This window comes from Mesoplodon bidens (genome assembly GCF_964165515.1).
Source record: "Mesoplodon bidens genome assembly, chromosome: 13".
NCBI classification, from domain to species: domain Eukaryota; kingdom Metazoa; phylum Chordata; class Mammalia; order Artiodactyla; family Ziphiidae; genus Mesoplodon; species Mesoplodon bidens.
The window spans coordinates 16381284-16398960 of NC_138169.1; the positions used below are offsets into that span (position 1 = coordinate 16381284).

At 42.0% G+C, this 17677-nt stretch overlaps 1 protein-coding gene across 5 annotated transcripts in view; it reads left to right on the plus strand.

Moving 5' to 3' along the window:
* HECTD4 (HECT domain E3 ubiquitin protein ligase 4) overlaps nucleotides 1–17677 on the plus strand; it is a 193119-nt gene that overhangs the window by 102180 nt on the left and 73262 nt on the right. For all 5 annotated transcript variants that reach the window (XM_081252690.1, XM_081252691.1, XM_081252693.1 and 2 more), the window contains exons 23-38: nucleotides 766–870; nucleotides 2156–2319; nucleotides 2904–3137; nucleotides 4141–4333; nucleotides 4527–4631; nucleotides 5106–5194; nucleotides 5579–5754; nucleotides 8439–8574; nucleotides 8668–8809; nucleotides 8899–9065; nucleotides 11315–11461; nucleotides 12176–12360; nucleotides 14315–14468; nucleotides 15367–15647; nucleotides 15879–16068; nucleotides 17061–17142. In XM_081252690.1, the coding sequence (XP_081108816.1) occupies nucleotides 766–870; nucleotides 2156–2319; nucleotides 2904–3137; nucleotides 4141–4333; nucleotides 4527–4631; nucleotides 5106–5194; nucleotides 5579–5754; nucleotides 8439–8574; nucleotides 8668–8809; nucleotides 8899–9065; nucleotides 11315–11461; nucleotides 12176–12360; nucleotides 14315–14468; nucleotides 15367–15647; nucleotides 15879–16068; nucleotides 17061–17142 (2550 nt within the window). The remainder of the gene's footprint in view (nucleotides 1–765; nucleotides 871–2155; nucleotides 2320–2903; nucleotides 3138–4140; nucleotides 4334–4526; nucleotides 4632–5105; nucleotides 5195–5578; nucleotides 5755–8438; nucleotides 8575–8667; nucleotides 8810–8898; nucleotides 9066–11314; nucleotides 11462–12175; nucleotides 12361–14314; nucleotides 14469–15366; nucleotides 15648–15878; nucleotides 16069–17060; nucleotides 17143–17677) is intronic.

Below are 17677 nucleotides of genomic sequence, written 5' to 3' on the forward strand. Positions count from 1 at the left end.
TTCAGCCATAGGCAGCAAGTTACCTCCAGAGGTATAGTCCAGATGCATCCAAATCTGGATCAGCCCAATACTTTTAATTGTTCTCTGATTTCCTGCATTTTGTTTCTTACTCATGGTATTGATTCAGCAATACAGAGCAAGGTCTTTCATCACTCTCTCTGTGTTCTTCAAGCTAATGGCTATTTGCCCACCTTATTGGCACAAGTGAGGTAGTGAAATGGAGGAGAGGGAGGGCAGAAAGTGTAGAAATCTGAGGAATTTATTGAAATTATGTTCAAGATTTGATCTTTACTCTGATCCTGCTATTGGGCAATCGTGGCCATTTCACAGATGCCTCATTCCCAAAACTACCTGGTCAGGAGAGACAGCTGAAAGGTTGGTGTCCAGATGAGAGGGGATGGAATTTGAATCAAAAAGCGAGTGAGAGGGCTTCCCTGGTGGCACAGTGGTTGAGAGTCCACCTGCCGATGCAGGGGACATGGGTTCGTGCCCCGGTCCGGGAGGATCCCACATGCCGTGGAGCGGCTGGGCCCATAAGCCATGGCCGCTGAGCCTGCGCGTGCGGAGCCTGTGCTCCGCAATGAGAGAGGCCGCGGCAGTGAGAGGCCCGCGTACCGCAAAAAAAAAAAAAAAAAAAAAAAAAGCGAGTGAGAAAAGAAGTGAAATGTTGCTGTGGTCCTTCTGAAAGTAAATCTCTGAAATTCATTGCTCTCTTGAAAATTGTGTCTTGTTTTTAAAGTGCATTTTCCCCCCTTAAATTTTAAGGTGGAAGGAGATACAGTCACCTTCTCCTTTGAAATGAGAAGTGGCCGTGAACACAACACTCCCGATAAAGCTATGTGGGGCTTTGCTTGCACAGTTCGCGCTCAGGTACTTGAATCTAACCACTGCTGTGGGCATAGTGTACTTTTTCCTGTGTGCCTTGGTTACATACATCATATTTGCCTTGGAAACAAGGCAAAATATGAGCTGCTGTTTCATCCGTCTCTTCCATTTGGCAGTAGTAGACCACTAATAGAAGTAGTAGTTTTATGGAATAAAACTAGCTGGGACCTAAAATCAATACAGCACCACAGAAAGAATCCCTTGCTAGGGGCTCCGTCTTCCTGGAGAGGTGGTCTGCCTCCAGTATCTTTCCAGAAGGTGAGGAAGACTCGAACACCTGGTAGAAGTGAGCCCTTGGATTCTGGGTTTTAAGAGTAGTAGAGGGCTTCCCTGGTGGCGCAGTGGTTGAGAGTCTGCCTGCCGATGCAGGGGACACGGGTTCGTGCCCCGGTCCGGGAGGATCCCACATGCTGCGGAGCGGCTGGGCCTGTGAGCCATGGCCTCTGAGCCTGCGCGTTCGGAGCCTGTGCTCTAAAATGGGAGAAGGCCACAACAGTTAGAGGCCCGCAAAAAAAAAAAAAAAAAAAGAGTAGTAGAATTGGATTATTTTTATTCTATTCCCAAAGGCTCTTCTTGCTAGTCTAGATCTGTCTCTGCTTAGTTACTCATGTTACACTCTGTATATAGGTTTAATCTACTCCTTTTAACAGTACCAGTTACTTTCCTCCCAGGAATCTATTTAAATAAATTAAATCTATTTAAATAAATTGAAACGTATTTCAGACTTGGCGGTTGCTTAAGTTTAACCAAGCCAGGGCTCTCTGGAGTGGGATCATCTGCTAGAATGTAAGCTCCATGAGGGCAGGCATCTTCGTTTTGTTCTCTGCTTTATCTCAGGCACCTAGAACAATGGCTGGTACACAGTAGGCACTCAATAAATATTTATTGAATGAATTCAGTGTAATCATTGACAGCATCTTCGTTCAAGCACAGAATGGAGGTGACAAAATGAAATAGTGATTTATACCTGGATAGGTACAGCAGAGAGGAAGCTCTCCAAAAAATCTTGCATGTGATTTATGCTGTTTCTAATATGGAGTCTTACTGACTCTTCTCTCTCCAGAACTGTGTTGAGACTTCACTCTGTGGTCATTCCAGTGCCGCCATCTATCTACTCATGGTGTTGGGTGCTGTCTCTGTGTCCCGTAGCAATGATACTTGATACTGCTCCATGAGCCCCTGTGGTTGGGGACAGTGCAGTGTGGTGCAGCGCAGGTGAAGCGCTCCTCCATGTAACTGACCAGTCTGGTTTGCCCTGTCTGCATTGTAGGAGTCTTCAGAGGATGTGTCGGGAGGCTTACCTTTTCTGGTAGACCTGGCTTTAGGTCTGTCTGTGTTAGCTTGTTCTATGTTAAGAATCCTATACAACGGACCAGAAATTACCAAAGAAGAAGAAGCCTGTCAGGAGCTGCTGCGGTCCAAACTTTTACAAAGGTAAGAAAAGGCTCAGATTGGACTAGTTTTGCTCACAAAGGAAAAAGGACTTTATGTGGAAAACTACTTTTAGTACATTTCCCAGCTGATTGTGCCTACTGCCTGCCAATCCCATAGGTATCACTGTGTCTAAGAAATAAGATGAAAATTACATCAAAGTGCCTTGTGGCCCTTACTTTACTAAGTTTGAAATTACACCCTTGAACTGTGTAAGCTTTTCTCCAACCCAAATACTGTATAATTAAATTAAAGGATCCCCAAAAGGATGGGAAGATGGACAATAAAGCAAACATAGCAAAGTGTTCCTTCTAGAATCTTGGCTGTGGGTATATGAGTGTTAACTGTGTAATTCTTCCAACTTTTCTGTATATTTAAAAGTTTTCATAATAAAATGTTGGGGTAGAGTCCCAAAGATGGGGTTTCATATAATGCTCATTTTTCTTTAGCCTCTGGAGGAGGTTTGATGAATAAATACTTAATACATAATGTGATCCTTCAAATGTTGAATATCGATATATCTGCAAACTTCAGGTAGGTTTCCAGATAGAAGAGGAAGTGAAGAATCTCTTCTTCTTTATGTTCAGGTGCCAGTGGCAGGTGGAGGCCAATGGTGTGATCTCCCCTGCCCTTACTCCAAGCCCGTCTCCACTGCCTCTGACCATTGAAGAAGACAGAGAATTCACTTACCCCTCTGACGTCCTCGTGCCTCCTGTTGGAAACTACTTTGACCTGCCCCGGATCAGGCTGCCTCCAGGAATCATGATAAAGCTCAGGGAAATTTCTGGGCGTGCCAGACCTCAATTTAGACCAAGTATAAAGTATGTTGCTATACAGCACTTTATTTTCCCAATGAAAAAATGTTTAAACAAGCAAAGGGGGTGTGTTTCTTCTTGTAGTCTAGCAGATGAACCTTTCATTTTACATGTACTTGATGAATGTTAACCAGGTGCTCTGGAGAGTACCCCCAGGTGATGTTCCAGGTCGGTGGGTTCAAAGCGTGGGCTGTCAGTCAGCAATGTTAGTATCGCCTGAGAACTTGTAAGTTCTTGGGCCCCATTTCACACCTGCTGAATCAGAACCTCTGAGGATGGGGCCCAGTAGTAATCTGTGTCTTCACAGATTTTCCATATGATTCTGATGCATGATAACATTTGACAGGTTCTAGGTTTTTCTCAGGTGGTTTGACCTTCTACTTGAAGGTAGTCATCAACTTTGGTTTCCATAGGGTCTAGAGACATTTCTTTATTTTCAACGCCTGGAGAGATGGTAGTCTTTAATCTAGAATGTGAGGTCTTGCAGTTACCAATGTCTTTGTGGTATTCTAGCTTAAAGTTAAGTCTGTTTTGCAGTCCTCTGCTCTGCCTTCTGAGGCAAGATTGGCCATTTCAGAGAGAAGAATGTAAAGAATAGATGAAATTTAACATGAAAAAATACAAAAGCACCATTGTTTTCAACCCAACATCCATACGCCCAAAATACTACCAGCCATAATTCTGCATAAAATTAATTGGCAGATAAATCGTGCCAAAGATCTTTTGTTAACCTCAGACCTATTCCAGCTCTAATATAACGCCAGCTCAAAATATACAAATCATAGAAAATGAAGTCTGTTTAATTTTGATCTTCAGCTTCATCGGCCAATGTCAGTTTTATCAGTTAAATATATCAAATTATTGCCAACTTGTAATAAAGAAAGTGTGGTGAATATTTAACACACTTAAATCAAAGTGTACATTCTTCCATGTATAAAATACAGTATTGGTAAGTTGAGAGCTTACCAATTCTAGTCATATAGCTGACTAGTTTCCCTTGTGATCGCAGAGAAGTAATCCAGCCAGACGTGATGGAGGAAATGGTGGTGTCATGTGTCATTAAGCACTTGAACTTGGTTGATGCACTGCAGTCCCTAATAAATTTCCAGTATCAAGAAGAACATGCTGAGGAATATGATTTATTGTGTAAAATCATGGGAGAGACATTTAAGAAACTCAATGCCATGGAGAGACAGCTGCAGGTAAGTGAAAGTTAAAATATTTAGATGTCTCTTATAACTGTGGGAAGTGACTTCCTTCCTAGAAATTTAATGAAGTTTAAAAAGTGATCTGAATTTTAAAAAGATTATTGCGACTAAAATTTCTGAATTTACAGATTGCATTTGTTTTTATTTTGCATCTAGTTTCACGTTGTTTTATATTTTAATGTGTCAGAGTGTTGCAGAATTGGAACAGAAATGGCAAAGTGAGGTTGATGATGCCACGCAGGGGAAACTGGAGAACAACATGCCTTTCTTCTATGATTACCATTTTAACGAGGTGAGCAAGCTGTATGACTCATCACTGGGGCATTGCTATTTGTAGTACAATGGTATATACTGTGTGCGTAGAGATAACATCATTTTTAAAATGTTGCATACCTTGAAACATACCCATTGTTTAAAAAGGGTTAAAGTTGATTAGATTAGCATGTCAGTGATACAAAGAATAAGTTACTCGTTATTTAATTGATTAATAGTTTTATAAAGCAGTTATCATCATTATCAAATTCTGCTTTCAAGCCTTTAAAAAAAAATAAGAGTTATAAGCACTGAAGAAATCCCCAGAAAGTAGTCATTGCCATTTTTAATCATTAAAATATCAAATAGTAACTTACAAATGTGCTTCTGGTGTAGAAATATGGACCAAAGGTGGGTTTTTTCCCTGAAATTTTCTGTTTCTTTTAACACGTACAGTAAAACTCGGTTTTTGCAGATTCTGTATACCATCTTTTCTTGATTTTTCCTTCTTTAGAACAAAATGAAAGAACTAGAACTTTTGTGTTCAATGAAGGAAGTCTCCTTTGATGGAAATGATCTTGAAAACATGGTCCTATCTCTGAGGTTAGTGATGTTAGTAACTGTGTAAAGCTAATTTATCACCTTGATGCTCAAAACAAAATGCAAAGATCTCATCTCTTAACAGATATTTAAAAAAATATTGTGCATTCAACTAAATATTTTAGAGTTGGAACTTATTTGGTATTTGGAAATTTTGATTTTAGCCTTCAGAAGTTAGCATATAGGCACTTTAAACTGGGCAAAAGGAACTAAAACTGGCCAGTTTATAGCACTGCTCTCCTCGGATGGGGAAGGGGGAAGGCGAGCAATATTTATCAGGTTACTTTTGCTTAGGTTCCCCTCTGTCTTCTCATACCCTTTGTAATGAAACACTTTAGTTTTGGTAAACCAGAGGACAACTAAATGCACATCAGTCTTTCTTTATAGGGAGAAGTTCCTACAAGAAGTGAATTCTCTTATTCAGAAACCCTCGCACCCACTGGCTAAAACGAAGACGTTAGTGAAGAGTCTAATGAACCGAGCTGAGCTGTTGCTGCACGTCACCATTGCGGCCCAGTCCGGCCTCACAAGAAGCATCTCAGGGACCCCCGCAGAAACACCGGGTACTGCTGACAGCCAGCCCTGCAAGGCTGTCTGCGCTAGTCTGTTCATAAAACATACATCAGCTGCTTTAAAAAGAAAAAAAGAAAAAGAAAAGAAAATCACTCTTGTGTACTCGTAGAAAGGAAAAAAAGGAAATTTCAACTTTTCTGTTTTGCCTTTTACTTTTTCCAGCCAAGAAGTACTTTTCATTGAATTCATGTGGTGTTTTGTGAGTCATCTGAGCCTCAGGGGTGCCTCGTCATCTGCCTTGTTTAGTTCTGAGGGGAAGCATCTAAGGAGCCCAATGACATGTATTTTTATAATCCCAGTGCCCCTCATTTTTAGATTATGGGTTGTCATTTTCATAGTAACATATAATTAGTCAACATTGTGAATCCTGGAATGCATCATATTTTTCTCTTTACTTGAAGCTGAGTTTGCATTTTCTCTTTAGTAATTATGTGGAACCTTCTAGCATGAATTTCCACTATTAATTTTTTTCCTAGTCACATTTTTTAAAAATTAATTAATTTTATTTATTTATTTTTGGCTGCGTTGGGTCTTTGTTGCTGCGCGTGGGCTTTCTCTAGTTGCGGCGAGCAAGGGCTACTCTTCATTGTGGTGTGCGGGCTTCTCATTGCGGTGGCTTCTCTTGTTGCGGAGCACGGGCTCTAGGCATGCAGGCTTCAGTAGTTGTGGCTCACGGGCTCTGGAGTGCAGGCTCAGTAGTTGTGGCGCATGGACTTAGTTGCTCCGTGGCATGTGGGATCTTCCTGGACCAGGGCTTGAACCCGTGTCCCCTGCATTGGCAGGCAGATTCTTAACCACTGCGCCACCAGGAAAGCCCTCCTGGTCACATTTTAAATGCTAGCTTGAAAACGCATTTCTCAGGGAAATCAACAAGTCTTCTTACTTAAGCCAGATCCACAACACTGGGCAGAGCCCATAATAGCAAGTGTTAATTCTTACCCTGAGAGAAGAAGTCATAAACATGTTCTTTTCTTTTTTTTTAATTTATTTTATTTATTTTTATTTTTGGCTGCGTTGGGTCTTCATTGTGGTGCGCGGGCTTCTCATCGCAGTGGCTTCTCTTATTGCGGAGCACAGCGCGTGGGCTTCAGTAGTTGTGGCTCACGGGCTTAGTTGCTCCACGGCATGTGGGATCTGCCCGGGCCAGGGCTCGAACCCATGTCCCCTGCATTGGCAGGCAGATTCTTAACCACTGTGCCACCAGGGAAGCCCATAAACATGTTCTTAAATGAAAGACTCCATGTTGTCTAGACCCATTGCCCAATGGACACTGTGGAGCAAGTGAACTTGTTTTCATCCCATCTGATTGCCCAGGGCTCCTCTCACTAGGGAGAGAAGTCTAGGATGACTCCCAGGTTTCTGACCCCAGTAATAGGGTCCCCCTGCAGCAGGGGAAGCATGCCAGGTGTGCAGTATGATCACATGCTGAGATGGTCAGCTACACCATGTCCCTGGCCACATTAGCCCGTGTTCATTAAAGGTCCCATAGAAGACTTACCCACTCAGTAAGCCTGGTGGTGTTCTCCAAGAGGCTTTTGGCATTAGAGATGATGAACCAGTAGTTTCCTAAGAGATAATGTCTTCAAAAATTATAAATATTTTAGATTGAAGCTATCTAACCTTTTTTTTTTTTTTTTTTTGTGGTATGCGGGCCTCTCACTGTTGTGGCCTCTCCCGTTGTGGAGCACAGGCTCCGGACGCGCAGGCTCAGTGGCCATAGCTCACGGGCCCAGCTGCTCTGCGGCATGTGGGATCTTCCCAGACCGGGGCACGAACCAGTGTCCCCTGCATCAGCAGGCAGACTCTCAACCACTGCGCCACCAGGGAAGCCCCTATCTAACCATTTTTAAGACAGATTCAAAATGACCTCAACTTTTCTTAACATCTTTTTTTCTTAGCCTATCTTCACATGCAGTTTTGTCTGCTTCCATTAGAGTGTTCTTTTACAAAACAACTATTTCCTTGATAGGAGTATCTATCTTATAGGAAGGGCTGGTCAGATTCTAGCTAAAGTGTGATATTTACTCACATCAATTATGATCAAAGCAGAGGTACCACCAAATGGCAGTAAGTCAGCTAAATAAATCCAGGATTAAAGGGGGAACAAAGGCCATCTCTTAAAAAAAAAAATGGATCTGGATTTATTTGAATTAAGATATTTTGCTTCCAGAAATTACTTTTTCTGTCCTCTCTTGCTTTTTGGAATGCTTAATATTAAAGTTAACACTGATGGTTTACGAAATTAAATGAATTTTTCAGCCTTTCTTTGGAAACCCAATTTGATAAAAAGAGTTTAGTTTTCAAGATAAAGTAATTTTTAACCTTAATATTCGAGGTTTTAAACCTCAGTATTCAAGGTTTTAAAAAATTGGCCTAGGGAATTCCCTGGCAGTCCAGTAGTTAGGAATCCGCACTTCCATTGCTGAAGGCCCGGGTTCAGTCCCTGGTTGGAGAACTAAGATCCCACAAGCTGTGTGGCACGGCGCCCCCCCCCACAAAAAAAAATATTGGCCTAAAAATCATCTTTGTGCTGTGCTAGCTGGTTTGGTGGCTGAACTGGAAAGTAAAGATACTCTTAGACAGTTTGGTGGTTCCTTGTTACTTTTCGCTGTTGCTGCCATCCTTACAAATAGGATAGCAGATATGTCAACGTTCTTCTTCCTTTCCGTTCCAGCTTGTAAATCAGCCTCTGAAACAAAGGTGATATCTCATGCTGTGCGGCAGCCTGTTTTTCTTCGCAGCATGTCGGCTCCTTCTGACCTGGAAATGATTGGTAACGAAGATTTGGAATTTACTAGAGCAAATCAGAGGTAAATAGCTAATGGCCAAGGTCGGATTCCCACCTGCGGCTGAACGCTGTCATCGCAACACACTCCCTGAGCGGCTTTCTTGTTTGGCTGTAGGCGGCGCCACGTGACCAGCCACCGCAGCAGCTCCTTCACGCTCCTGCAGTCATTGGCCATCGAGGACAGCAGGGACAAGCCCACCTACAGCGTCCTGCTGGGGCAGCTGTTTGCTTTCATCGGCACCAACCCTGACCAAGCTGTACGTCACGTTTTGCCGACCACAGGTGGATAGCACGAGGGGTCGTGTGACAGCAGGAGTCAGGTGTACTTCCTTTTCATGCGTTTCAGGTGTCCAGCAGCAGCTTTCTTTTGGCTGCGCAGACAAGGTGGCGGCGGGGAAACACTCGCAAGCAGGCGCTGGTGCACATGCGGGAATTGCTGACGGCCGCCGTGCGAGTCGGGGGAGTGACACATCTTGTGGGTCCGGTGACAATGGTCCTTCAAGGAGGACCCAGGTCAGTTGTTTCTCTTAGTTTATACTGTCCTGTCTGGAATGGGCGAAAGCCATTCCAGAGATTACTCTTGGAGCAAGATCTTAGATTTTAATGTTTTCCCATAAAATAATATACTTTAACAAAACTGGTACAGGATTTAGTTTTAAAAATTCAGCACATATAACAGAAAGTAAAAGTCTCCTTCCCTTCCCTTCCTAAATTCCACTCTGTTCATTAAGAGCTTGTTGTATCAACTATGCATACGTAATAGCTATTTCATTCTCTTTGTATGCTTAAGTGTGTATGTGTATGATTTTTTAAAAACTCAATTCAGATTATATTACACAGATCTTACTGTAATCAGTTGTTTTCCTCAATATATCTTGGATATCTGTGTCTTTTCAGGTTAATATGTATAGTTCTGCATTATAGCTTTTAAGAACTTCATGGACCTCCGTTGTATATTTAACTCATCCGCTACTGATGGACACATAGGTTCATTTATTGTTTCTTTCTCTCTTTCACTTTCCCTCTCCTTCCTTTCTTCCACCCTTCCTTTCTTCCTTCTTTCCGTTTTGGTTTCCTTTTGCATTAACAATAGTGCTGCAGTCAGCAACCTTATATCCCTATATTTTTGATGCTTATTTTTACTAGATCAAATTTCTTTTTTCTGAATTTATTTATTTATTTTTGGCTGCGTTGGGTCTTCATTGCTGCGCGCAGGCTTTCTCTAGTTTCATGGCGCGGAGGCTGCTCTTCGCTGCGGAAAAAAACAAAATTTTAGTTCTTGCTCACGTCCATTGCAGGTCTGTCTTGGCTCATGGTAAGCACAGAGAGCTCAGGACAGAGGAGGAGACCACCATCTCGAAAGCTTTCAGGGCCCTTGTCAGAGCTCTGGCTCGTTGGCCAGACTAGTCACATGCCCACCCAACCGCAGCGGTGCCCAGAAGGCGTAGTGAGTAACACTAGTGACTGCCACAGCTTACTTCCAGAGTAGTTTCTCTGTAACACTGGCAGCATTATTCCTTTTTCCCCTCATTACATTTCCCTCATGACATTATTAATGCCATGTGTCAGACATCTAAAGAAAAATGCAGAAAGTCCCAAAGTATAAAATAAAAATGACCTGTAAATCCAGCATCTTAAAATAAAACCTATTAATGTTTTAGTGTATTTGTTCAGTCTTTAGTCTAACCGTAGTGATCTCCTATAATGTTTTTAGTGCTCGGATAGCACTGCATCATATCCCTGGACCTTTTTTAAGCCAATTTCCTATTTTTAAACCTTAGTTTTTATTTATTTTTACTATTATAAACAATACTATGTTGTATATCTTTGTAGATAAATCTGATAGTTCCAGTTTTCAGCTAACATTAATTGCCATAGAATCTATCCCAGGTTGTGTTTTTACATTGGGAAAGTCTTATTTCCCAACAGGATTCTCATATTCTGCTCATAATCAGAGTACGAACTTGCAAAGGACGCTTCGCTAATCTATTTGTGTCTTGGTTTTCTCATTAGTGCAATTGCATTTACAGTATTCAGTGCTGCATGGAATGTTGTAGCCATGCCTCAAATTAATGGTTTCATTATTAAGTAAGTTTGGGAAATGTTGGGTGCCATTCTCTTGCTCCTAAAGATATGACAGACTTTAACCTTAAAAGGTTCTGAGTAGTCCTGCAGTGAGGAACCCTGCTTACCTTTACCTAACGTGGGATTTCCCAGACTTTTCTCGTTTTTTTGGCTGTGTTGGGTCTTCGTTGCTGCACACGGGCTTTCTGTAGTTGTGGCGGGCAGGGGCTACTCTTCCTTGCAGTGTGCGGGCTTCTCATTGCAGTGTCTTCTCTTGTTGTGGAGCATGGGCTCTAGGCGCATGGGCTTCAGAAGTTGTGGCACACAGGCTCTAGAGCGCATGCTCAGTAGTTGTGGTGCACAGGCTTAGCTGCTCCGTGGCATGTGGGATCTTCCCGGGCCAGGGGTCGAACCCGTGTCCCCTGCATTGGCAGGCGGATTCTTAACCACTGCGCCACCAGCGAAGCCCTCCTAGACTTTTCTTGAGTGTGGGCATTGTCTTTGAGGCACACTTAGAAATCCTGCCCAACAGCCTTCTGTGATCCTGCAGTTTGGGAAACACTGATCTCCAAGATTCCTTCAGTTCTGGATTCATCTAGACACTCTTGGGTTTCTCAGAAGAACTCTCTTGCTCTTGTGTTCACTATCGCCGTTCTTGACATGGTTGAGGAGGTCTGAGCTTTGGTTCTGTTCCCTAGAATTGAAGAACTAACCTGTGGTGGGATGGTCGAGCAGGTCCAGGAAGCCTTCGGCGAGACCATGACCTCTGTTGTGTCTTTGTGCGCCCGTTACCCTATTGCTTGTGCAAATAGCATCGGACTCTTATGTACTATACCTTACACCAGGTAAGCAAGGAAATGCTTTTTATTGTTAGTAAGGTACACCACAATGTAGTTGATTAAATAGAAATATTTTTTAATTAAAAAAATTGGATTTTTTGGTTTTGATTATCCAGTGACACTATCACTCTGATTAAATGAGCTTGTCTCCTGACAGACACTTAAAGTTAGTATGTAAATTCCTTATTGTTGAGTTCCTGCATGATCAAATGTGGATCCCCATTAGGGATTATATTACATTGTCAAAATGGAGAAGTTTGAAGGAAAGAAATAGGTCCCTAGGAAATTACTTATATATTGAGCAAAATGTTTTGCCTTTGCACATTTATTTCCTCCCTTAGTTACTTGATTAATAGTTTGAAGATGTCAAGAATTCATTCTTTGAATCCCCTTATGATAAAATATGTAGTTTTTTCCTTTTATGGTAACCTTGTGTTGATTCCATCGATTTTTTCTTTTATGGTAACCTTGTGTTGATTCCATCGATTTTTACTTTGCTGTTCTATACGAACTAACCAGAACTTGAAGTTCATTATTTATGAAGGAAAATACTCATTCTAAAAAATTTCTATGTTGAATTATACATTGGTATCCTAAGTTGTGGACAAGAAACTATACTGACATGTTTTATGACCCTTTGATAACCTGAATCTTAAGTGAGAAGTTCCTAAGGGCTAGTCAGTTATATTTCTTTCATTCAACCCTTTCTGCCTGGCCCAGGAGTGAAGAGAAGTGCCTAGTGCGCAGTGGCCTTGTTCAGCTCATGGATCGACTGTGTAGCTTGAGCAGTCAGACTGAGTCCAGCTCCAGTGAGAAACAAACCAAGAAGCAGAAGGTGGCCACCATGGCCTGGGCAGCCTTCCAGGTGCTTGCCAACCGCTGCGTTGAATGGGAAAAAGAAGAAGGTGAGAAGCAGGATTCCTTTCTAGAGCTCATTGATTTCTTCTATTGATGTGTTTATGTATTAAGTATTTGTGCTGGATGGGGGAAAGAAAAGCTATATTAAATTACATAAGTAGATTGGTTGAATCAGTTATGATATCATGGGAGCCTCTTCATCGGCATGCTTCTGTGAAAATTTATCACTACTCTATGACAGTAAACAGTATCCTAACCTGGAGGACATTATGCTAAGTAAAATAAGCCAGACACAGAAAGACAAATACTGCAGCCATCTCACTTATATGTGGAATCTAAAAAAGCCAAACTCATAGAAACAGTAGAACAGTGGTTGCCATGGTTAGGGGGCAGGGGGGAAATGGGGAGATGTTGTTCAAAGGGACAAACTTTCAGTTATAAGATGAATAAGTTCTGGAGATCTAATGTACAGCATTGTGATTAGAATTAATAATACTTTATTTATACTTTAAAGTTGCTGAGAGAATTAATCTTGTGTTCTTATCCCCTCCCACACACACAGAAAGGTAACTATGGGAGGTGATGGATGTATTCACTAACTTGATTGTGGTAATCATTTCACAATGTATATGCATATTAGATCATCACGTTGTACACCTTTTAAAAAATTCACGTTCTACAATCTGAATATATGCAATTTTTATTTGCTAATCATACCTCAGTAAAGCTGAGGGGGTGGGGAGGAACGATAACCAGCTGAAGGAGTACAGTAACCCCAGGAAATTGAAGACATCTTTCATTTCCTTTTTGTCAACACTGCTAATGGTGTCCGAATAAATATTTTTATGCAATGATTTTTCAGTTGCACTTTTGAGGTGCTATTTCCAGATTATATTTTCAGTCACCAATCCAATTTAAAAAGTAAACTTGAAGGATAACTTCTCCATAGTATCCCAGATATATAGCTTGTTTATTGATTCATTCACTCTGTGTTTTATTGTCCTGAGAGCCAGGCATAAGATGAATAAGGCATTGTTCCTCACCTTAAAACATATGGTCCAGTGGGGGAAATAGACCAATGAACAAATAATTACCGTGCAATCAATGCCATGATCAAGGTGCATACAAAGTGCTATGGGAGCATAGAGGTCCCTACAGACCAGCTGTGCTAGGGATCAGGCAAAGCTCCCCAAAGAAGGTGACATGTGAGTTCTTCTTGAAGGATAAAGAAGACTTCTAGGCAGAATGAACAGTAAATGGCAAATAATTTTTGTGGCCTTTACGAGAGTTGTTTGGGGAAGGCTCTGGAACTACAGTGAAAATGGAAAGACCCAAAAATGTCTTTTATTGTGTTTGAGAAGAGGTAGGGTGTGAGTTAAACATCAAGATGTTTTCCAAAAAAGAAACAGACTCGCAGATATAGAGGGCAAGCTAGTGGTTACCAGTGGGGAGAGGGGCGGGGAGGGGCACTATAGGGGTAGGGGACTAAGCAGTACAAACTATTGTGTAAAAAATAAGCTACAAGGGTATATTGTACCACATAGGGAATATAGCCAATATTATATAATAACTATAAATGGAGTACAACCTTTAAAAATTACAAGTCACTGTGTTATACACCTGTAACTTATATTGTACATCAACTGTACCTCACTAAAAAAAAAAAAAAAAAAAAATCAAGATGTTTTCATCACAGTAAAATGGCGATTCTTGCCTGTCAATCAAAGTATGTTTCTGGGTTTTGTGTGGATTAATTATATTCAGTTTTAATTAAGAGGAATGTCTTTCCCCAACACTGAATCATTTTTCAAGTTACTGTTACCTTGTTTATATTCAGTTGTTATCTAATGAGGAGACACTAATTGGATGGCTAATGAAATACTGAGCAGGTTAAAGAAAAATTGGGCGAAGGGAGGGCTTTAATTCAGGCTCGCCACACCTGCAGACTCGCCATGCCTTCCTGGAGCTTTCACCGCGCTTCTCCTTTCTTGCACTCTGAAGGCGGCTCCACAGAGGCTGTGCACTCAGGTCTGGCCCGTCAGGTGTCCAGCCTTCTCACTAACCACCTCGCCCGAGCGACAGAGAGCTGCGGCAACCAGGCTGCCGGGAACGATGCCCTCCAGGACGTCCTGAGTCTTCTCAATGACCTCTCAAGGTAAGGAAGGCCCGGCTGGAGCTGTGGGAGGAGGTGGCTTTTCCTCTGAGTGGTTTGGCTTCCTTTGCAGGTGGTTGTCTTTAGAAACATCTAACTTACTAGGCCATCCTGATATGCTCCTGCCTCAAGAAAAATAGCAGAGGATGAAGTCATTGAAAAATAGCATTTAGTTCCAAAATAAGAAAATTATTTAGGTGAATATCTACATCATAAAATAACATTATCATTTGCTTCAATACTTTACTGGCAACAGCTGCTAGCCTTTTGAGTCAATACAATTACATTCAGTAACCAAACATCTTTACCTTCATTATAGCAAGATTAAAGAATAATCAGACAGGACCTGTAATTAATTCGCCTTCTCATGCTGTGTCTTTAAAAGAAGATATTCTGTGGAGGTTTAATCATGTGTGAGCTGTGAGGCCCACAAAAGCTTGTCCACATAAGGCTGCTTATCCTTTGGTTTCTGCTGAAATGTAACAGGTTCAGCTGTGGCAGATCCCACACTCCTGAGGGCAGTACAACACTGTATGATCTCTTTGGTCTTGAAGCACTTCTTAAAAAGGAATAAAAGACTAAACTAAAAGCCTCCTAGCTTGGGTTTCTAAGTCTTGGTGTTCTGTGAATCGTGCTGAACTATAGGATCTCAATTAAGTAAACATCAGGTATCAGAAAATGTTCAAAAATCTTTTAAAGTATTGTTGGTCAATTATGAGCTTTCATCAGATGTTTACAAAAAGCCTTAATTCTCCTTCATAAAAACATATTGCCAAATCTGTGTCTTCCTCATTAAATACGAAGTCATCAGTTTGTTTAACCTCATTTAGGCAACTTTTGCTTCTGAATTTCTGTACATAACACTCTCAGCATTGTGGACCTTTTCTTCCTCCTTTTGCAGGAGTCACATAGGTAAAGCCATCCTGAGCCAGCCAGCTTGTGTGTCCAAACTCCTCTCCCTGCTGCTTGACCAACGCCCGTCCCCAAAGCTGGTTCTTATCATTCTTCAGCTGTGCCGGGCAGCACTCCCGCTGATGAGCGTAGAAGACTGTGGGAATGTGGAGCTCCCACCCTGGAGCTACTCTGTCCCCTCCCTAAACAGCGAGCAAGAGGATCCCAGCGACCCAGCATCCAAGATCGCCTCGTTGCTCTTAGCAAAGCTAGCAGATTACGTGGTCCCAGGTGAGTAGCCTCCTGGGCGGAAGAATGGCACTGAGGCGCTCACTTCCTGTGGACGGTCAGACCGAGCTTTCCCTTGTCCACAACTGCAGCTGTGCTTCCTGTGATAAAAGGAAGAGAGAGCGGAGAAGGGACAGAGCGGGAGAGAGGGAGGAAGAGAGATTCCAGAGCCAGTGCTTTCCTTATACAGGGGAGCTGCACAAACGACTTCGCAATTTTTCTGTTTGCTTAAAGGATGTCAGACAGTCCTTTCTCCAACCGCTTCCGAACCTGACACCACGTTGACAAAAACGAGCCCCAAGAGTTCCTTAAAAGGAGATAAAGACCCTGGAGAAGAGAGTGAAGCAGTGGATGGCAAGCTCTCTATCTTTATCCACAAGCGGGAAGACCAGTCATCCCATGAAGTTCTCCAACCATTACTAAGGTGATGATTGTAATAGCTACATGCCATCCAGCACTAGCCGTGTCGCAGGCACTGTGCTGAGTAAGCCCCTTACAGGTATCAACTGTCTCAGCCCTCTTAACACCCCTAAGAGGTAATCAACATTACTACCATCCCTGTCATTACATATGGAGAAACTGAGGCAGAGCTGAACTATCAATGCAGGTCCCTCTGACGCAGAGCCCTAACTTTTAACCCTAGCTCGCTACTGTCTCTCCAGACCCAACAGAGTGAAAATCCTGTTGAGAATGTATCGTTTGTGTCCTACGAGGAGTCTATAGTGTGACGTGGGCTTTGAGAAGGAATAATGCAGCTTGGTTTTCAGTTATGGGCATCCTTCAGCCATCAGTAAATTTAGGGATACCATTGACTGTGAGGTGAAGAAATAAGAAACTTTTTTATAGCTTTATTTAATCGAAGGATGAATGGTATGATTGCTCAACAAGGAAGTAAAAATATATAATTACTGTCCAAAGATGACAAATCTACAGTGCCCTGTCAGTGGAATCCAGGACAACGAGAAGGTCCCACGGAGCACAAGGGAATTTAGGAGAGGTGTTTATGTCTCAGATGGAAGAGTCCTCTCTTCAAATAAATGATTGAAGGATGGTGTCATCCTCATAATTGGATCCCTTGTCTGCCATCATGGCAACCGAAAGCACTACTAGGCTGTTGGCATAGACTAAGCGGGGTCAGGGCAAGTCAGCACATAGATGAAGAAACTTCCAAGGAACATTCCTGGGCACTGTGAAACGTCATAGTACAAATTTGATGAAAGATCTTTTTGAGAGCCAGGTTTAGGAGGTAGGGGGAGCTGAATTATTAGAAAGGAAGATCCAGTCATTCACACAAAGGCAGCAATCCAGGCTGTTGTTAAAATCCCCTCACTTTGGGATTTAGATCACTCATTGAGGCCTCCCCCACCTGTGACCATGCCTGTAAAATCATTGCCTCTCTCTGCCTTCCCATTTTAGTAGCTCAGAAGGACGGCCCTTCCGACTTGGTACTGGTGCCAACATGGAGAAAGTTGTGAAAATGGACCGAGACATGACAAAGGTAACCCCAATAGGAAGGAGCCTGCTCCGCCAAGACCTGCAGTCGAAGAACATGTGCCAGGCTTCAGGTTTTCAGGAGAAATTTAAAAAAAATTTCAAGTTACCACAGGGTGAGAAATTGAAGACAGTGGCTTAACTGAGGCCATTTTCAAGAGAACTAGTCAAAATCAATGTATCGTTAACGTTAAAATGTAGAGGAGAACTCTTGGTTTTGATCTAGAAATTTTCTTAGCTCTGTTAAGAAAGTTCTACAGCCTAAAAATACTTTAAAAGTGATCCAAAAAAAAAAATGTGACCATAGGGTGAAAGGTTAAAAGAGTAATAATAATAGATAATAAGAAATAAAGACAAAAAAGCCCATGAAAATATAAAAATATGCTCAGGCTCACAGATTACATGATAAATAATTAAAGGGAAGTAATAACACAATAGTAGTGTATCATTTTTACCTGTCGCACTGAAAATGTTAAGATCTATGGTACCCATTATTGCCAAGGTGAGTGTAAATAGGTATTTTCAAGTATCCAGAGACAAGC